General features: G+C 44.0%; 1 protein-coding gene across 6 annotated transcripts in view; it reads left to right on the forward strand.

Annotated features, from left to right (window-relative positions):
* The window catches only part of gas7b (growth arrest-specific 7b), a 448,977-nt gene that overhangs the window by 268,396 nt on the left and 160,945 nt on the right, over nt 1–19,636 (forward strand). For all 6 annotated transcript variants that reach the window (XM_080209068.1, XM_080209072.1, XM_080209070.1 and 3 more), the window contains exon 3: nt 16,587–16,664. In XM_080209068.1, coding sequence (XP_080065194.1) covers nt 16,587–16,664 — 78 coding nt within the window. The remainder of the gene's footprint in view (nt 1–16,586; nt 16,665–19,636) is intronic.

Genomic DNA, 19,636 nt, shown 5'->3' on the forward strand with positions numbered 1-19,636 from the left:
AGTTGCTACCCTGAACCACTGCCATCCTTTCGGTGTGATAGATGGATGGTGCTGTTAGGAAGGGGGTTCCAGGGTTTTGACCAAGCAACAATGAAGGAATGGTGATATATTTCCAAAGCACAATGATGTGTGGCTTGGAAGAAAATCACAGGTGGTGATGTGCCCATGCATCTGCTGCCCTTATCCTTCTAGGTTTGGAAGGTGCTTTCAAAGGAGCCTTCGTGCAGTGCACCTTATAAATGGTTCATACTGCTGTTACTATATGTTGGTGATGAGGGAGTGGATGTTTGTGGAGGGGGTGTCAATAAAGTGGCTGCTTTTTCCTGGATGGTGTCAAGCTTCTTCAGTGTTGTTGGAGCTGCACCCATCCAGGCAAGAGAAGAGCATTCCATCACACTCCTGACTTATGCCTTATAAATAATGGATAGACTTTGGGGAGTCAGATGATGTTACTCACAGAATTCCCAGCCTCTGACCAGCTCTTGTAGCTACCGTATTTGTATGGCTGTTCCAGTTGAGTTTTTAGTCAATGGTAATCCCCCCAGGATGATAGTGGGGGATTCAGCAATGATAATGCCATTAAATGTCAAGAGAAGGTGGTTAGCTTCTCTTGGTGGAGGTGATCGTTGCCTAGCACTTGTCTGACAGTAATGCTACTTTTCACTTATCCACTGAAGCCCGAATGTTGTCTCAGTTTGGCTGCATATAGACATGGACTGATACAGAGGGTCATGAATAAAGCCTAGTCCATCACTCATCAGCCTCCCACCCATTGATACTGTCTACATTTCCCGCTGCCTCAGAAAAGCAGCAAGCACAATTAAGGACCCCACGTGCTCAGACATACTCACTTCCACCTTCTTCAGTCGGGGAAAAAACTACAAAAGTCTGAGGACACATACCAACCAACTCAAGGACAGCTCCTTCCCTGCTGTTGCTGCCACCAGGTTTTTGAATGGACCTTCCTCACATTAAGTTGATCTTTCTCTACACCCTAATTTAGTTTAGATAAATGTGAGGTGATGCATTTTGACAGATTGAACCAGGGTAGAACTTACTCAGTTAATAGAGCACTGGGGAGAGTTACAGAACAAAGAGATTGAGGAGTACAGGTTCATAGCTCCTTGAAAGTGGAGTCTCAGGTAGACAGAGTGGTGAAGAAGACATTCAGCTTGCTTGGTTTGATTGGTCAGAACTTTGAATACAGGAGTTGGAACAGTTGAAGCTGTACGAGACTTTGGTAAGGCCACACTTGGAGTACTGTGTGCAGTTCTGGTCACCCTATTATAGAAAGGATATTATTAAACTAGAAAGAGTGCAGAAAAGATTTTCTAGGATGCTACCAGGACTTAATGGATTGACTTATAAGGAGAGGCTGGATAGACTGGGACTTTTTTCTCTGAAGCGTAGAAGGCTAAGGGGTGATCTTATGGAGGTCTATAAAATAATGAGGGGCGTAGATCAGCTAGATAGTCAATATCTTTTCCCAAAGGTAGGGAAGTCCAAAACTAGAAGGCATAGGTTTAAGGTGAGAGGGGAGAGATATAAAAGTGCTCAGAGGGACAATTTTTTTCACACAGGGTGGTGAGTGTCTGGAACAAGCTGCCTGAGGTAGTTGTAGAAGCATGTACAATTTTGTCTTTTAAAAAGCATTTAGACAGTTGCATGGATAAGATGGGTATAGAAGGATATAGGCCAAATGTGGGCAATTGGAATTAGTGTCAGGGTTTAGAAAAAAAAGGCAGCATGGACAAGTTGGGCCAAAGGGCCTGTTTCCATGCTGTAAACCTCTATGACTCTAGCTATTACAGTAACACTACATCACTGAAAGTGGCAATGCAGGTGTAGAAGTTAGTCAAGAAGGCATATGGCATTCTTGTCTTCATTGGCCGAGGTATTGAGCTTAAACATTGGCAAGTTAAGATGCAGCTTTATAGAACGTTAGTTGGACCGCACTTGGAATATAGTGTTCAATTCCTGGTGCTACACTATCAGAAGGATGTGGAGGCTTTGGAGAGGGTTTAGAGAAGATTTACCAGGGTGTTGCCTGGTATGGAGGGCATTAGCTATGAGGAGAAATTGGAGAAACTTGGTTTGTTCTCACTGGACGGAGGTTGAGGGGTAGCCTGATAGAAGTCAACAGAATTATGAGAGGCATGGAGAGTGTGGATAGTCAGAAGCTTTTTCCCAGGGTGGAAGTGTCAATTACTAGGGGGCACAGGTTTAAGGCGTGAGGGGCAAGGTTTGAAAGAGATGTACGAGGCAGATTTTTTACAGGTGGGTGCCTGAAACTCATTGCCGGGGGAGGTAGTGGAAGCAAATACCACAGTGATTTTTAAGGGGTGTTTTGACGAACACGTGGATAGGATGGGAATAGAGGGGTATGGCCCATGGAAGGGGGGGGGGGCGGTTTTAGTTCTATCGGGCAGTGCAGGCTTGGAGGGCCGAAGGGCCTGTTCCTGTTCTGTAATTTTTTTTGTTCTTTGCTTTTTATTCTGCGCACTCTCCTTTTCTTCTCTATGAACAGTGTGCTTTGTATAGTGGGTAAGAAACAATACTTTTCACTGTATACTAATACATGTGACAATAGTAAATCAAATCAAAACCAAAATATCTGAAGAGTCGAGGAAGATATTGTGCAATCATCAGCAAACACTCCCACTTGTGACCTTATGATGGGAAGAAGGCCATTGATGAAGCTGCTGCAGATAGTTGGGCCCAGGACACTACCCTGATGAACTTCTGCAGTGATGGCCCAGCGCTGAGATGATTGACCTTCAACAACCACAACCATCTTCCTTTTGTCCTCGGTACAACTCTAATCGGCAGAGAGTTTTCCTCCTGATTCTTTGTGATTCCAGTTTTGTTGGAGCTCCTGTGGTACTTATTGAATCTGAGTCCGTCGATGGAGCCAGGTGAAGGGAGGGTTCCTCTGTATCTAAATCATATTTTCCATGGACAGGCAATGCTTGATGTCACTTGACGCTGGAAATGGAAAGTGTTGCAGTTTGGCGGTATTGTATCCTTCAACATGGTGATCACAGCATTTACAAAAATGAGGAAAAAAGTTAGATTATTACAAAAAGGAAATGTGAAAAATTTAAAGCTCAACTGCCATCACCCACCACCTTGAACGTATAGTAACCCACTATTACTTTAATTTAAAAATCTATTAATTTTTCATTCAGCAAAGAACGTTATTATTCTATCTATATGGAATGACATGAAATGTATTGACTTGGCATCAATACAGGATGTATGGTCTAACTTGGGTGTGAAGCCTCAAGAACTGCAAACAGTAAACACTTTGAGCAAGTATAGCTATCAGATAACTGAAATAGTCATTCAGTCACACTTTTTAAAAACATCCTAGCTGGACCACTGCTTTTGTTTAAAAATGAAACCAGCTACATTGGCTTAACTTACAGTCCCCATGTCCATGCCTACTATTCCAGCCTCAGTACAATGCGGTTAGATTCTATCTTTCCATCAATACTCGTAGTAGACGATTAGCAACCATTACAATCAAGATGACTTGAAATGCCCAAGATCTTGGAGAATTTGGAACTCTTGGGAGAAGACCTCACCCCCGCTGGCACTGACTTTGAAGAAAAACACTGCTCAAAGTTGAGGGAGAGCTGCGGAAAACAGGGCTCTACCGATGCTGATTGTGGTCCAGCTGTGTCTGACAATGATTGGCTAAACCTATTGGCCCCGTATGGATCAAGTCTGTGCCCTTGGACATAAAGAGGTGAATGTGTAGGCTGTACTGGGGGCCAACAAAGTGGATAAGAGTACGGATTTTACTCAATGAAATTGTGATCCTTATACAGGGAGGAGATGTTGAGAGAGAATATTTGTTTAATGTATTTATTTTATATGCAGTAACATAACATGCATGAAGCTAATTTGAGGTTTCAGGAAATGTCGGTATTTAACACTGTGGAAATCCGGCAGATATGATTGCTTTTGCTTCCATGCTGTTCCCAAACCACAACAATGGAAAACATCCAATATATCTTGGGAGTAACTTGATTGATTCTGGGTCCTGGGTTTTGGGCTGGCCAGCCAATTCCAACTGAAGCTGTCTGGTGCCAAGAAGCTTTGCACACTTAGTTCGTACAGTATGTTTGCAAGGTTTAGCGTTCAGTACTGTCCCAAATCATGGCCTCGTTTTCTCCGTGGACCGACTCCACAGTGCTTCTCCCATTTGTGCCATGACTCTGTAGTTTGAGCAGCTCAGAAAATGTAAACTCAGAAGGAAGTATTTCTGTAACCTTGGAGACAAAGTCCTTCTAGATGTCCTCTTTAGTAATGAAACAGTAATAAATTGATAATAATGGAACATAGAACATTACAGCGCAGTACAGGCCCTTCGGCCCTTGTTGTGCTGACCTGTCAAACCAATCTAAAGCCCATCTAACCTACATTATTCCAATATCATCCATATGTTTATCCAATGACCATTTAAATGCCCTTAATATTGGTGAGTTCACTCCTGTTGCAGGCAGGGCATTCCATGCCCTTACTACTCTTTGAGTAAAGAACCTACCTCTGACATCCGTCATATATCTATCACCCTCAATTTAAAGCTATATTCGTTCGTGCTAGCTATCACCATCCGAGGAAAAAGGCTCTTGCTGTTCATCCTATCTAACCCTCTGATCATCTTGTATGCCTCTATTAAGTCACCTCTTAACCTTCTCTCTAACGAAAACAGCCTAAAATCCCTCAGCCTTCCCTTATAAGATCTTCCCCCCCACGCCAGGGAACATCCTGGTAAATCTCCTCTGCACCTTTTCCAATGCTTCCACATGCTTCCTATAATGCGGCGACCAGAACTGTATGTAATACTCCAAGTGCAGCTGCACCAGAGTTTTGTACAGCTGCCTCATGGCCCCGAAACTCAGTCCTTCTACCTGGACCTAACCTCAATACCTCTACCATATGCCTTCTTAACAACCTATCAACCTGGGTGCCAACTTCCAGGGATCTATGCACGTGGACACTGAGATCTCTCTGCTCCTCCACTCTACCGGGTCTCTTACCATTAGCCCCAGTACTCTGTATATTTCTGTTACTCCTTCCAAAGTGAATGATCTCTCACTTTTCCACATTAAACTCCATTTGCCACCCCTCAGCCCAGCTCTGCAGCTTATCTATGTCCCTCTGTAACCTGGAACGTCCTTCCGCACTGTCCACAACTCCCCCGACTTTAGTGTCATCCGCAAATTTACTAACTCATCCTTTTACGCCCTCGTCCAGGTCATCTATAAAAATGACAAACAGCAGTGGCCCCAAAACAGATCCTTGCGGTACACCCCTAGTAACTGAACTGAATATTTCCCATCAACCACCACCCTCTGTCTTCTTACAGCTAGCCAATTTCTGATCCAAACCACTAAATCATCCTCAATGCCACGTCTCTGTATTTTCTGCAATAGGAAACCTTATCAAACGCTTTACTGAAATCCATATACACCTCGCCAACTGCTTTATCCTCATCCACCCTCTTTGGCCACTTTCTCAAAGAACTCAATAAGGTTTGTAAGGTACAACCTACCCTTCACAAAACCGTGTTGACTATCCCTAATCAAATTATTCCTTTCTAGATGATTATAAATCCTTTCTCTTATAATCCTTTCCAAAACTTTGCCCACAACAGAAGTAAGGCTCACTGGTCTATAATTATCAGGGTTGTCTCTACTCCCCTTCTTGAACAAGGGGACAACATTTGCTATCCTCCAGTCTTCTGGCACTATTCCTGTAGAAAATAATGGAATGAGGCAATACGTGTATGTTGAATGATACACCAGTCAGCCACATAGTTTGATGTTTTACTGACCTTGTGGCTGTTGCTCTAATAGAGTTGCCACTTTGAGACCAGCTTTTACTCTAGCTGATGCAGGACTGGTAACACTAATTTATGTTTCAACTCCAGAAAGTTTTCTGGCCAGCGTGAGTACAAGTAACTCTCACCACTAACCGCACTGCCAGCATTAAAATGTAATTTCAATCAGCAAGTGGAATAGTGAGCTCTCTGCAAACACTGCAAAGATTGTGTCAGATCGGCTGCATTTATACTGCTGCTGATGTGAAGCCAGAACAGAGCTGTGAGCCTGTCTATGGAGCATGGTATCATGCTACCTAATTAAATTTGAGCGGTACAATACGTTTCAGAAGAATGAGAAGCCGAAATCATGTTATATTGATAGCAAAGTGCATAACTGCCCACTGAGAGAGAAGCCCACACAGTTTGAGAGTCCTGATCTATACATAATTCTTAAACCCCTGTTGTTTGATTATCTGTATCTATCTCTGCACACTTGTGTGTATAATAGGAGGAGCAGTTATTCTATTTCTAGTAATTTTTTTATTTAGCAGGTGGTGGATGCCAGGCTCCTACAGTGCGCCACGTTATTGTGCTGTTGTGTTGCATATTTTGAAGATTTTCTTTGTGGGCTTTATTTAATTTCATGGTACTAGGAAACGTGCCTCAGATACACATTTGTTCATGGCCAGTAATCTCGTTGATTATGGTTCATCACTGAGGTTCATTGCATTGATTCCTCACTGAGATGATGGACTGCATCCAGGATGTATGTCGCTCCTATATTGAACAACGTCTGTTGTGGATGTAGAGGCCGATTCATGGGTGGCTGTTCCTTCCGCAGTTGGCACAGATGAATAATGTTGGCCTGAGGTCTCCTTTTCTTAAGGAAGAATGTAAATGCATTGAAGGCGATTCAGAGGAGGGTTGCTGGAATGAGTGGATTGTTTTATGAGGAAAAACTGGACAGACGGGGCTTGTTTCCATTGGAGTTTAGAGTGAAGGGTGGCTTGATTGTAGTAGTTAGGATCTTGAATGATACTGACAAGATAGTTGTTGGAAGGATGTTTCCTCTTTTGGGTGAGTCCAGAACCAAGAGGACACTTTTAGAATTAGGAGTTTGCCATTTTAGGATAGAGATAAGGGGATACGTTTTCTCTTGAAGGACTGTGTAACATTGGAACTCTCTGCCTCAGAAAGTGCAGGAGTTGGGGGTCATTAAATATTTTTGAGGTGGTGGGAAATAGATTCTTGTTAGGCGAGGGAATCAGAGCTAATCGGGAATCAATGGGAATGCGGGATTGAAAACACAAACAGATCAGCCATAATCTTATTAAATGGCGTAGCAGTCTCCAATGCATGGGGTTACAGAGATAGTGGGTCTAGATAGGGTTCTTTCAGAGGATCGATGCAGACTCGATGGGCCGAATGACCTTTCAAAAGAAAATTGGAAGCTGGAGCTAAAGCAAGGAGTAGATATTTTAAAGCATTTAAATGAAGTTCCTGCACACGTGAAAACACACAGTAACCAATGTCATCTCTACACAGATATAAAATAGACCACAAATGACAACAAGGATGGGAAACAGAATAGTTGAACACCCCAGTTCACATCAATAAAAACGTACCTGAACAGGGGTCAGCACATTTAAGAAGCTGAGGGTGAATAATTTCAGTTGGATGCCCTGGAAAAGCTTTATGTCCTGTTTGTATAAGTATTAGCTAGGGTTGCCTTTAGTTTAAGTTGATTTATTAGTGTCACAAGTAAGCTTACATTAACACTGCAATGAAGTCACAGTTAAAATCCCCAAGTTGCCACGCTCCAATGCCTGTTCAGGTACGCTGAGGGAGAATTTAGCACGGCCGATGCACCTAACCAGCACATCTTTCGAACTGTGGGAGGAAACCGGAGCACCTGGAGGAAACCCACGTAGAAACGGGGAGAATCTACAGACTCAGCTCAGACAGTGACTCAAGCTGGGAATTGAACCCGGGTCCCTGGCACTGACAGATAGCAGTGCTAACCGCTGTGTCACCAATTAGCTAGGGTTTCCTTTAGGATTATACCAGATTCTCTGGGAATTGAGCATTAATGTCCCTGCAAGCAAAACTGGAGAACTGGCACTGGAGTTTTTTGAAACATTTTTGTCAATTTATTTGAGCACTTCAATTTATTGGTTGCAAAAATGATGGGATAGTTGGAAGGGGCCAGGAGGTGGGGAGGGTTGAGAGATTAAAGCTCCTGGGATAAGTCCAGTCTAGAGTTTGCAATCCGAGTATTAGTGAAGGACCAGTGACAATTCTTTACGTTTTACGTTGTGGCTCTTTTAATAGCTGTTAAGTAACCTAGGAAACTAACTACTACCTGTGTCCCATCATGTTGCCATGGAAACCTTTGCAGCTGCGATATGAAACCCAAATGCCAGTAGTACAGAAGCAAAGCAACATCAATTCTTGATTCAAATAAAGCCACATGTAGAATTCACTGATCATTGGGACAGGTTGGTTTGCACCTGCGGTGTTTTTGATGGGTCATCTTACCAGAAGTTTGAGTTGTCCAAAGGGATGCAAATGTTAGAAAGGCAAAGCGAAAATGTGATTATTGTTGCAGATTAAGTTGTTGCCGTGGAGACAGAGCCATGTAAACATGGGTGCCTAAAGGCTCCGCGATCACCTCTTTGTAAACGTCTACTACCAGGCAATGTGTTTTTTTAGCAAGCAGTACAATAGAACTGTAGAACCCTACAGTGCAGAATACAGAGCGCACCATAAATTAACTGAGGAAAAGAAGAAGGATTTTTTTAAAAAAATGTTTCATGTAGAATCATAGATTCCCTACAGTGCAGAAAGAGGCTATCCAGCCCATCGAGCCTGCACCAACCACAATGTCACCCAGGCCCTATCCCTGTAACCCTGCTTGTTTACCCTGCTGATATCCCTGACACTAAGGGGCAATTTTAAATACCCACATATCTTTGGAGTGTGGGAGGAAACTGGAGCACCCGAAGGAAACCCACACAGACACTGGGAGAACGTGCAAACTCCGCACAGATAGTGACCCGAGCCCGGGATTGAACCTGGATCCGTGGAATGTGTGAGGCAACAGTGCTAACCACTCTGCTGCCCCGTGCTAGAGGAGCAAAAACAAAGCAATAGCAGATGAAGGTGGAAAATAATAGCCTTGAATGCAGCAACATGATATAAACGCACTAATTTAAAAAATATCTAACACTCTGTCAAGGATTTATCCTTTCATTAGAAAAGAGTGCCTGCAGCCCTGCCTCTGTCAGTGGAACTGACTGCTGGCCAAAGGGTTATAATTGCTGCTGACAAATTGCAAGGACAGGATTATCAGTATGGTCAGGCTAGGTACATCAGAGGCCAGTCCAAGGCCACAAACTGGAGTATTCTCTTAAAAAAAACACCAAGTGCAGCTGTGATCATCAAAATGAGGACAATCTATCTGCGCCAGAACTGTTTGTTCAGTCATTTCCAGAGCTTTAGCAGGGCATGTACCTGTTCAGCGGGCAAGTGTTCCACTGAGGGCTTTTGTAGATGCAAGGGTGGATTTCCTGGGATTGCCCAAGAACCTTTCTCCTGACAAACTCCCATCCTTCCTCTGTTTGTTCTGATGTAACTTGTCCTGGATGTTGTATCCAATTATATCACAGTGGAGGGAAGCGTAAGGTCGTTTTCAGTGTTCACTTGTTCTGTAAAGGACAGGGCTTTCAACCAAGCTTACAGTGCATCTAGTTGAGGACAACCTAGGGAGGGGAAAGGTCAAGCAGGCTTCTTTTCCTGATTACTGATGAGTTTCTTTTGTATTTGTTTGGGGCATGTGGGTGTCGCTGGCTGGACCAGCATTTATTGCCCATCTCTAATTGCCCTTGAACTGAGTAGCTTGCTCAGCCATTTCAGAGCGATTTTAAGTGTCAACCATATTGCTGTGGGCCTGGAGTCTCATGTAGGCCAGACCAGATCAGGACAGCAGATTTCCTTCCCTAAAGGACATTAGTGAATCAGATGGATTTTTCAGACAATTGACTGATTCATGGTCATGATTATTTCCAGATTTTTATTGAATTAAAATTTCACCATCTGCTGTGGTGGGATTCGAACCTGGTCCCCATGGTAACACTCTGGGTATTAGCCCAGTGACAATACCACTACACAGCCACCTCTCCCAAAGCCTATTGGAATTGTGAGGATATTGGCAAATGACAAGTCCATTGTTATGGAATTTAACCTTTTAGGTTGTTTGATGGTAATGTCACTGGACTAGTAATCCAGAGGCATAGGCTAATGCTCTCAGGACATGTGTTCAAATCCAATCAAGGCGGCTGGTGGAATTTGAATTCTTTTATTTCTGGAATGAAAAGCTAGCCTCAGTAATGGTGACCATGAATCCATCAACCATTGTCAATTGTCATAAAATCTCACGTGGTTCACTAATGTTCTTTGAGGAAGGAAATCCGCTGTCCCTACCTGGTCTGGTCCACACGTGACACCAAGCAATGTGGTAAATGGCCTAGTAAGCCATTCAGTTGTTGAAAACCACTATAAAATCTAAAAGGACTGAAAACGATAGACTACCTGACCTAGGCAGTAGCAACAACAATAGAAAATCCTGCCCTGTTGATCCTGCAAAGTTCTCCTTACTAACATCTGAGGGGTTTGTGCCTAACTTAGAAGAGTTGTTGCACACCCTAGTCGAGCTAAAGCCTGACATAGTAATACACATGGAATTGTACCTGATAGACAATGTCACAGACTTTGAAAGTCATGCTGGTTAGGCGCATTGACCCAAACAGGTGGCAGAGTGTGGCGACTAGGGGAATTTCACAGTAATTTAGTTACAGTGTTAATGTAAGTCTTACTTGTGATTAATAAACTTTAAAATTAACTATCACATCCTGGAGTATGCCATGTCCTATTGATAGAACAGACCTAGCAGAGATGGTGGCACAGTGGCATACACCAAGGAGGGAGTTGCCCTGGGAGTCCTTAATGTCGACTTTGGATCTCTTGAAGCCTTGTGCGATGAGGTCAAACATGGTCCTGCTGATTAAGATTTCCCTCCCCCAGTTGATGAATCCATACTCCTCCATGTTGAACAATTTGAAGCAGTATTACATAGAACACTACAGCTCAAACAGGCCCTTCGGCCCACAAGTTGCACCGATCACATCCATACCAACCAAGCCATAGAACTATCTGTAACTCCCAATCCCACTAAATCCCATATACTCATCCAGAAGTCTTTTAAAAGACCCAAGCGAGTTCGCCTCTACCACCACTGACGGCAGCCAATTCCACTCACTCACCACCCTCTGACTGAAAAACTTACCCCTAACATCTCCTCTGTACTTGCTTCCCAGCACCTTAAACCTGTGTCCTATTACAAATGGCAAAGGCACAGAATGTACACTGGCTGAGGGACTTCGATGTTCATCACTAAGAGTGACTCGGTGGTGCCACTACTGACCAAATTGGCTGAGTCCTGAAGGACATTGTTGCTAGACTGGGTTCGTGGTAAGAGGTGAGGCAGCCATCAAGAGAGAAAAACCTTCCTGACCTCTTCCTTACAAATCTAGTCACAGGTGCATCTGTCCATGACAGTATTGGGAAGAGTGCCACAGCATAGTCCTTGTGGAGATGAAGCCCCACCTTCACACTGAGGATACTATCCACCATGTCGTGTGGCACTATCACTCTGCTCGATTGGATAGATTTTGAACTGATCTAGCCACTCCAAACTGGACATCCGTGAGGTGCTGTGGACCATTAGCAGCAGCAGAATGATATTCAGCCACAATTTGTAACCTCCTGGCCCAGCATATCCACCATTCTAGCATTGCCACTAAGCCAGGGGATCAAACCTGGCTCAATGAAGAATAAAGAATGGCATGACAGGAGCACCATCTGGCAAACTAATGAAGTTTCAATTTGGTGAAGCTACAACACTTTTGTGCACAACAGTGGCAGCAGCATACAGTACACAGAGTTAAATGGTCCCACAGCCAACAGATCTGATCTAAGCTCTGTAGTCCTGTCACATCCAGTGGCAAATGGTGGTGGACAATCAGACGACTCAGTGGAGGAGGAAGCTTCACAAATGTCCCTATTCCCTATTCTCAATAATGGGGGAGCCCGGCACATGAGTGCTAAAGACAAGACTGAAGCATTTTTAACCAACTTTTCAGCCCTAAGTGCCGACTGGAGGATCTATCTCACTCTCCTGCCTGAGGTTCCCATCATCACAGATGCCAGTCTTCAGTCAATTCAATTCAGTTGATGTGATATCAAGAAACGGCTGAAGGCACTGGACATCATAAAGACTATAGGCCCTGATAACATATTCTGGCAATAGTACGGAAGACTTTTTGGGTTGGTGATCATTGTATCAGAAGTTTGAGGTTGACTACGGTAAAGGACACTGCAATCTACAGTAAAAATAAATAAATGGGGGAAAGCCAACTTCAATGGCAAAAGAATGGGTCTGGGCTGAAGAAATTGGAATTGGAGGTTAGAAGGGAAATCTGCAAATTAATTTGGGGACTACCTTCAAAGAAGAGTGTGTTCAGGCACAGTCAAGTTATATGTCGTAGAAGGGTCTGGTACATAAAGGGTTAATGTTGTACTAAGTACAGTGCTCCCTGCAAGTGAGTATAAAAAGAGTTTTAGCAGGTAATCAAGTCTTAACAGGTCTAGACAATGCGAGTGGAGAGAGGATTAAGCACAGGTTAAAGAGGTGTTAATAGTCTCAAGCCAGCACAGTTTGTAAGATTTTGCAAGCCCAGGCAAGTCGTAGGGGTTCAGGTAGCGTGGCATGAACCCATGATCCCGGTGGAGGCCATCGTCATGCGTGCGGAACTTGGCTATCAGTTTCTGCTTGGCGATTCTGCGTTGTCGTGTGTCTTGAAGGCCGCCTTGGCGAATTCTTGCCCGAAGATCAGAGGCTGAATGTCCTTGACTGCTGAAGTATTCCCCAACAGGAAAAGAACAATCCTACCTGGCGATTGTCAAGTGGTGTCCATTCGTCCATTGTTGTAGCGTCTGTGTGGTCTCGCCAATGTACCATGCTTTGGGGCATCCTTTGCTGCAGCGTATTAGTAGACAATGTTGGCTGAGTTGCATGAGTGTGCACCATGTACCTGGTAAATGATGTTGTCATGTGAAATGATGGCATCCATGTCGATGATCCTGCCTGTCTTCCAGAGGTTGCTGTGGCAGGATTGAATGGTGTCGTGGTAGCTGTTCTCCAAGAAGAACTCCACTTGCATTGTCTGTTCCTGTTAAGACTCGCATTCCAGCCATTATCTTGTAATTGAGTTTGTATCTATGTATGCCCTGTTTGTGAACCCAATTCTCCACTCACCTGATGAAGGAGCAGTGCTTCGAAAGCTCATGCTGCCAAATAAACCTATTGGACTTTAACCTGGTGTTGTGAGACATCTTACCAGTGAAATATGTAAACCACGAGAATTCTCCCACAGTGAAATACATAATTGAAAGTGCTTGGAATCCCTTTTGTTTCATCATTCTTGCTTGACAACATCACAGTGCAAATAATTGCACAGGATGCTGATGAGCAGGGATTTCCAAGTATTTCTGATCGTGCTTAGTTTCAACTGTTTGTGCCGTATATACTTCAGTGAACACCTGCAATAAAACTCCTCGATCTGACATGTTGCCAGATTAAACTGTCTGACCTAATTTCCATTGGTGATTAAGCTGGGGGCACTTTGCTCCTCACCCACCTGCTGTTGGGAAAGTGGAGTGACTCGGTTCAGCGTTCGTTTTGCATTGTGTCTGATTTTGCACTTTGTTGAAGTCGGTGAAGGTTTACGCTGGGCAGGGTATAAATAAAAAAAAACACCATCCAGTTCTGTGGCTTCTCCGGCTGGCAAATTCTGTTAAAGCAATCCCCGAGGCAATTAGTCTCCATTTCTCCATTTTGAAATTAAATAATTGGGCAGCTTCCATTTTAATTTTGGTTAGTTCAGAGCTTTGCTTGGGGAATCAGTAAGCACTAATCTTTGCATTGCAAACATCTATTTTTTTTAAAGCTCTGTTTCATTAACTCAATTAGCGTCAATATATCTCAGTTTTGCTGCTGGGGATAATGTGATACTTTGACACTAAATACATGTAGCGTAGTTGAAAGGGAACTACTTCAACCCATTCTAATACATACTGGCATAAATTTGACAAATTAAGCAATGTAATTGGTAGAGTAAGTCTTCGCTGTGAAGCTTCATTAAACTGATTTTACCTTAAAATAAAGAATAGTAATACACTCTCTCTTTTTAAAGTTTTTAAATAATGAGAACTGTCAGAATATTTATTTCCTTCAAACTCGCATTTGGGAAAATTAAAGTATATTATGGTAAAGTGCAAGTTTTGAGTTTGTGGTAATCCAGGTGAGGAGTCTCATAGTTGCATTGCAGAACAGTAAATGCAACTCAGAAACATGCAGCAAGGCCAACTGACAGTGTAAACACTGGGACAGGAATGGCAGAATGGTCCATAGCTAGGCAAAGCCTGATGATATGTTTGGTCAACAAATCTCAGTCAGGGTAAAAGTGAGGACAATATGATCGGCCTTATTGCCAAGCAAATGTCAGTTTTTCAGATTGTTTGTTTGTCTCTGGAGATCAGGAATGGTGTAACTATCTCTCTCAGAGGATAGGCCGCTTACGGATAGATGGCCAGAATGTGATGCAGAATGACACCAATGGCGTGGGTTTGATGCCTGTACTTCCTGTGATGGTTCATGGAGGCCTATCTCCTTGACTTGCCCCAGGCCTGTCAAGTGGCGCTCGTCAAGCTATATGTAAGCAGTTGTCTAGTGCTAGTGGAGAGAGATGCCTATGGTCCTATGTAGACTAAAGCTCTTACATGAAAAATGTTAGTGTTGGCATGGCATTGCCAGGCAAGCATTGTTATACTATTGAGCCTTTGGGAGAGAGGAAGGAAAGTTGACAAGGAAAAAGAGGCAATAGAGTACAGAGTTGAAGGCAGAATCTAGCCCACAAGAACTAGGAACAGGAGAGTCAACATCTCAAGCCTGTTCCACCATTCACTAAGATCATGGCTGGTGTGATTGTGATCTCAGCTCCACTTTGCTGTTTGCTGCCATAACTCTTGACTTCCTTGTCGATCAAAAATATGTCTAACTCAGTCTTAAATCTATTAAACATCCTAGCCTCCACGGGGAAAGAGAATTCCAAACAGTAACAACCCTCTGAGAGAAGAAATTCCTTCCCATCCCCATTTTAAATGGGAGGTCTCTTATTTTCAAGCCTAATTTTGGATTCACCTGTGAGGGGGAACATCCTCTCAGCATTTATCCTGTCAAGCCCACTCCAAATTCTATGGCCAGAATTTCTGCAGAAAAATTAAATGCCCATCAGGCAGGAAAACAGGAGTATTTCCTACCTTTTCTTGGGTGTACTTAGCTGAATGAATCTCCAGTGCTTTGGGCATCATGGAGTGACTCAACGAGATTCATACTGGTATGTGGGGTGGGGAGCGCCTCATTCCTTGGCACTCCTCAAGATAAGGGGGGGCGCAGTTTAGAACAGAGTTGAGGAGGAACTTCTTCACTCAAAGGGTGGTGAATCTCTGGAATTCTCTGCCAGTTGAAGTGGTGGAGGCTGCCTCGCTAAATATATTTAAGATGTGGGTAGATAGGTTTTTGGTAGGCAAGGGGATTAAGGGTTATGGGGAGAAAGCGGGAAAGTGGAACTGAGCCACTTCAGATCAGCCATGATCTTATTGAATGGCGGGACAGGCTCGAGGGGCTAGATGGCCTACTCCTGCTCTTATTTCTTATGTTCTTATGTATCCCACTGGAGAGGCCAGCAGCATAGTGGTTCGCCGTCAGTGGGGAGATAGGTGCATGCTTATTGGCCAGCTGTGATCACCTCTCCCCCTCCTCCCCCCACCACCCCCACCACCACCACCACCAACCCATTGCAGAATGTGCAGCGGGTCCTACCATGATTGACGGACAGTGGGCCCTACCCCCCAATGGGCAGTGCCAGGGTGCCAGGCTGGCACTGCCCAGGGGCATACTGCCCTGCCCCTGACCTCCCAGGGTGGCCTCTATCCCCACCAGCAGGGTGAGCGTGCCTGTTCCCTGTTGGTGCAGAGCAGTTGTAAACCTTGCTGGTGGGAACTTCTTCTGACGGGGGGACAGGGATGCTCACAAGCCTGGAGAATACCATCCCGGTCTGGCTAATCATATGGAAATAGTGATTTCCATTTGGTAATCAGGTCCGCACTGATTTCCGCTGTTCGAGCAGCGAAGTTGGCTGGGAGAATCCTGGCCAATATGTTTCAATAAGATCATCTCTCGTTCACCTAAATTCCAATGAGTATAGGCCTATCCTATTCATCTTCTCCTCTTGAGACAAACTCCTCATTCCAGGAATCAGCCCAGCAAAACTTCTCTCTGAACTTCTTCCAAATAAGTGTACTTATTTGCGTACTGCTTTGCATGGAACTCCATGAAGGTTCCAAAGGTTTTTATTTGCTAGAAATGTTCATTGCCCAAAAATAAATTGATGATAAATAATGCTTTGCATAAAATTAAATTTTATTTCCAGAAATCTCAGTTGGTTTAGTCAGGATAAACAAAAGAGAAGTGAAGCTTTAAAACGACCTCTTGAACTGATGTCTTGTGCCAGTATTTTTGAACAGATTTACGCTTATTTTTGTAGATTGAAGCCTTTTCTTTCTTTCATTATAGAAACGACCTGGGAAAGGCCGGCGAGCGCACCAGGGACACCAAAGAGTCCAATATCACAGATGAATTCCTTGCCTACAGGTAATTGAGCTTTGAATAAATATTGACCACTGAAAATAAGTTTCAGAACTTACCCTTGCTCTTTCTTTCACTCAACTGTTTTCACACTTATCCTCCTTGGAAAACAAGTCCACAGGATGATTCATGACAACAAAACTGAGACCAGCTTTGCGCCATTCTTCTTTTCTGTGGCCACTTGAAAAGCATGTGTAACCTGCACCAATTTCATTGAACTCACCCTCCTTAGGGAGAGGAACCTCTCTGAGAGCCTGAGTTTAGATCTTTTGTCTGGTCAGCTCTCTTCCAACAAAAACAGATCTTTTCTTGGCTGTTGACAGTCGAGTTATCCATGTGGGCATGCGTGTCCCAAACGCCAATGGTAACAAGTGTCACTTGTATTCTTTTTTGAAATTGACTTGCAACTGTATTGAAGGGATCCCTGAAAGCTGTGGCCTGCTGTCCAAGGTGGTGGAGTAGACAATATTTCAGGCATTTGACCCAGCCCCTGTCCTGTCCTGGGGAGGTGAAAGGTGTGTTCCTCAACAGGACTGCTCAGTCACTCAATGGGCTGCCAAGTTCCGCTTATGCTTCCATCCAATAAAAAACCATCCTATGGCCTGAGTCACCTATCTATAGCTTCATGGCTACAACTCCCATGCCTCAGTCTGTGCCTCCTGATATGTCATTGCTAATTAGCACATGACTTGGGGATGTCAAACAATATAAAGATGATGAATGTGACTTGCAGATGAATTGGATTGTAGTGAATGAGAGTTTGACATCGTCAGCCTTATTCTCTTGCCTTGACTTATCTTGGCCCAGGGGCAAGTAATTAGCATGTGACAGCAGCCACACCCCAGAAAACGACTGGGCCAAAGCAGGTGACTTAGAGATTTGTCTATCCTGGTATACAAAGCTGATTTCTATGGAACATTTAGAGCTCGACAAGACAGATGATGTTCAGGTCTTTCACAGCAGCCACCTAGATTCACCTTGCCATTAAATTAAATTAAGTTAACAAGTTTGGGAAGGCAAATCAAAGCAAATTTTAAGTTTTGTTGGCTAATTATGGTCATGCATTCTTAATTCCCTGTTGCTTGACTCCATTTCTCAAGTTTTCTCAATGTTGACTTCGTAAAGCTTGACATTTGTATTTCTGGTAGCCAACTGACTGGTTCCAATTTTTAGGTATTCCCATTCAATCAGGCTCAGTTTTGTGAACATATGTTTTCCAGGGATGAGAGCCTATTTAAATGAGCAAATCTGAGGAGAGAGAAACCAAGTTAATAAGTGGGATTTAGTAGTCACGTTAGTTGCAGACACAAATCAGGCCATGTGCTAGATCTTGCAAAGGGCCAGAAACAGGATTTGTGCCAGTGGGATTTCCAATTGTGATCTTTCCACGCCTTCCCCTTTGACGCAATCAGGTTCCCACCTAGGGAGAGTGAGAACCTGATTTGCAAGAATTTGAATGCATTACCTTACACTCAGCATAGTTAATGTCTCATCTTCAGTCCTCATTGAATCTTCCACCAAGCAGGTGTGAGGGAACACCAGCGAGAGTTACTCGCTGGTTTTCATAAGTGAGACTCAGTCTTGATGACCATGCCAGGAGTGCAGAGGTGCCTGGAGGCCCTGGAGTTAAGAAACAAAGTTGGGCATTGCCCCTTGGCACTGCCCAGAGGACAGTATTAAAGGGGCTGTGGCAGTGGGGTGCTCTCCCCCGCCTTGTGTGTGGTTGGGAGCAAGGATGTACTACTGAGGCTGTACAAGGCTCTGGCCCAACCACATTTGGAATATTATGAGCAGCTTTGGGCCCCCTTCTTAAGGAAGGGTGTGTTGGCTTTTTGAGGGGGTCCAAAGGGGGTTCACAAGAATGATCCTAGGAATGAAGAGTTTGTCATATGAGGAGTGATAGAGTCTGAGTCTATACTTGATGGAGTTTAGAAGGATGAGCGGGGATCTAATTGAAACTTACAGAATGCTGAGAGGCCTAGATAGAGTGGACGTGGAGAGGATGTTTCCACTAGTGGGAGAGCCTAGAACTCGACGGCACAACTTCAGAGTGAAGGGACGCTCCTTTAAAACTGAGATGAGGAGGAATTTCTTCTACCAGAGGGTGGTGAGTTTGTTGAACTCATTGCCACAGAGGGCTGTGGAGGCCAGGTCATTGAGTGTCCTTAGGGCAGAGATAGATAAATTCTTGAACAATAATGTGATCAAAGGTTATGGGGAGAGCAGGAGAATGGGGATGGGAATCATATCCACCAGCCCCCAATCCTTATGTGGTAGGGGGATTATGGGGATGGTTGTCCATGTCTGTCTGGGAGTTTGGGCAAACTTTAGACAAACGCAGATTGGGTGTCCTTCAGAGATGGCACTTTGATGTCTGTGGAGCTGGCCCTGCCAGCTCTTAGCAGGCCCCCTGCGCTGGAGCGCTGATGTAAACCACGCCCTCGGAGTTTCTGCACACTAAGTGCTGGTTTTCAGTCACAGCCTGACAAGTGTTGGGAAAATTCCACCCGTTGTTTCAGATTGATGACTTTGTCAGAACTACTCTCGCTCTCAATAATAAATAGGTCATTTTTTCCAAATTAATGTGTGAAAAGCTGATGCTGTGTTTGTATGTATGTATTTATTATATATATATGTCCTTTCACAAAAGCTAAACCTTGCACTGAAAGTACTAAAAGCATTTCCCCGATCCATCTTGCTGTATCTCACCACCCTAACCATGACTGCAGACCAGTTGGAGTCAGCGCTATAGAGAGCTCATTGTCCTTGTCACTGTATCACGTGGCCCGATTCTTCACGTCTAACAATTACTGGCTGCCAAGCTCAGTTTTTTTTTCTTTTCCTTCTGTAAGGAGAGCTGCGCTACCAATTTATTTCTTGAAGAGCGACAATGTCAGGGGTCTGGACAGCTCAGTTTCTCACACGCTCAGCAGGGATTACTACTACATGATGAGAGAGGACTGAATGACTATCTGGAC

The sequence above is a fragment of the Carcharhinus amblyrhynchos genome, chromosome 21, assembly GCF_965287045.1.
Source record: "Carcharhinus amblyrhynchos chromosome 21, sCarAmb.v2.hapA, whole genome shotgun sequence".
Taxonomy (NCBI): domain Eukaryota; kingdom Metazoa; phylum Chordata; class Chondrichthyes; order Carcharhiniformes; family Carcharhinidae; genus Carcharhinus; species Carcharhinus amblyrhynchos.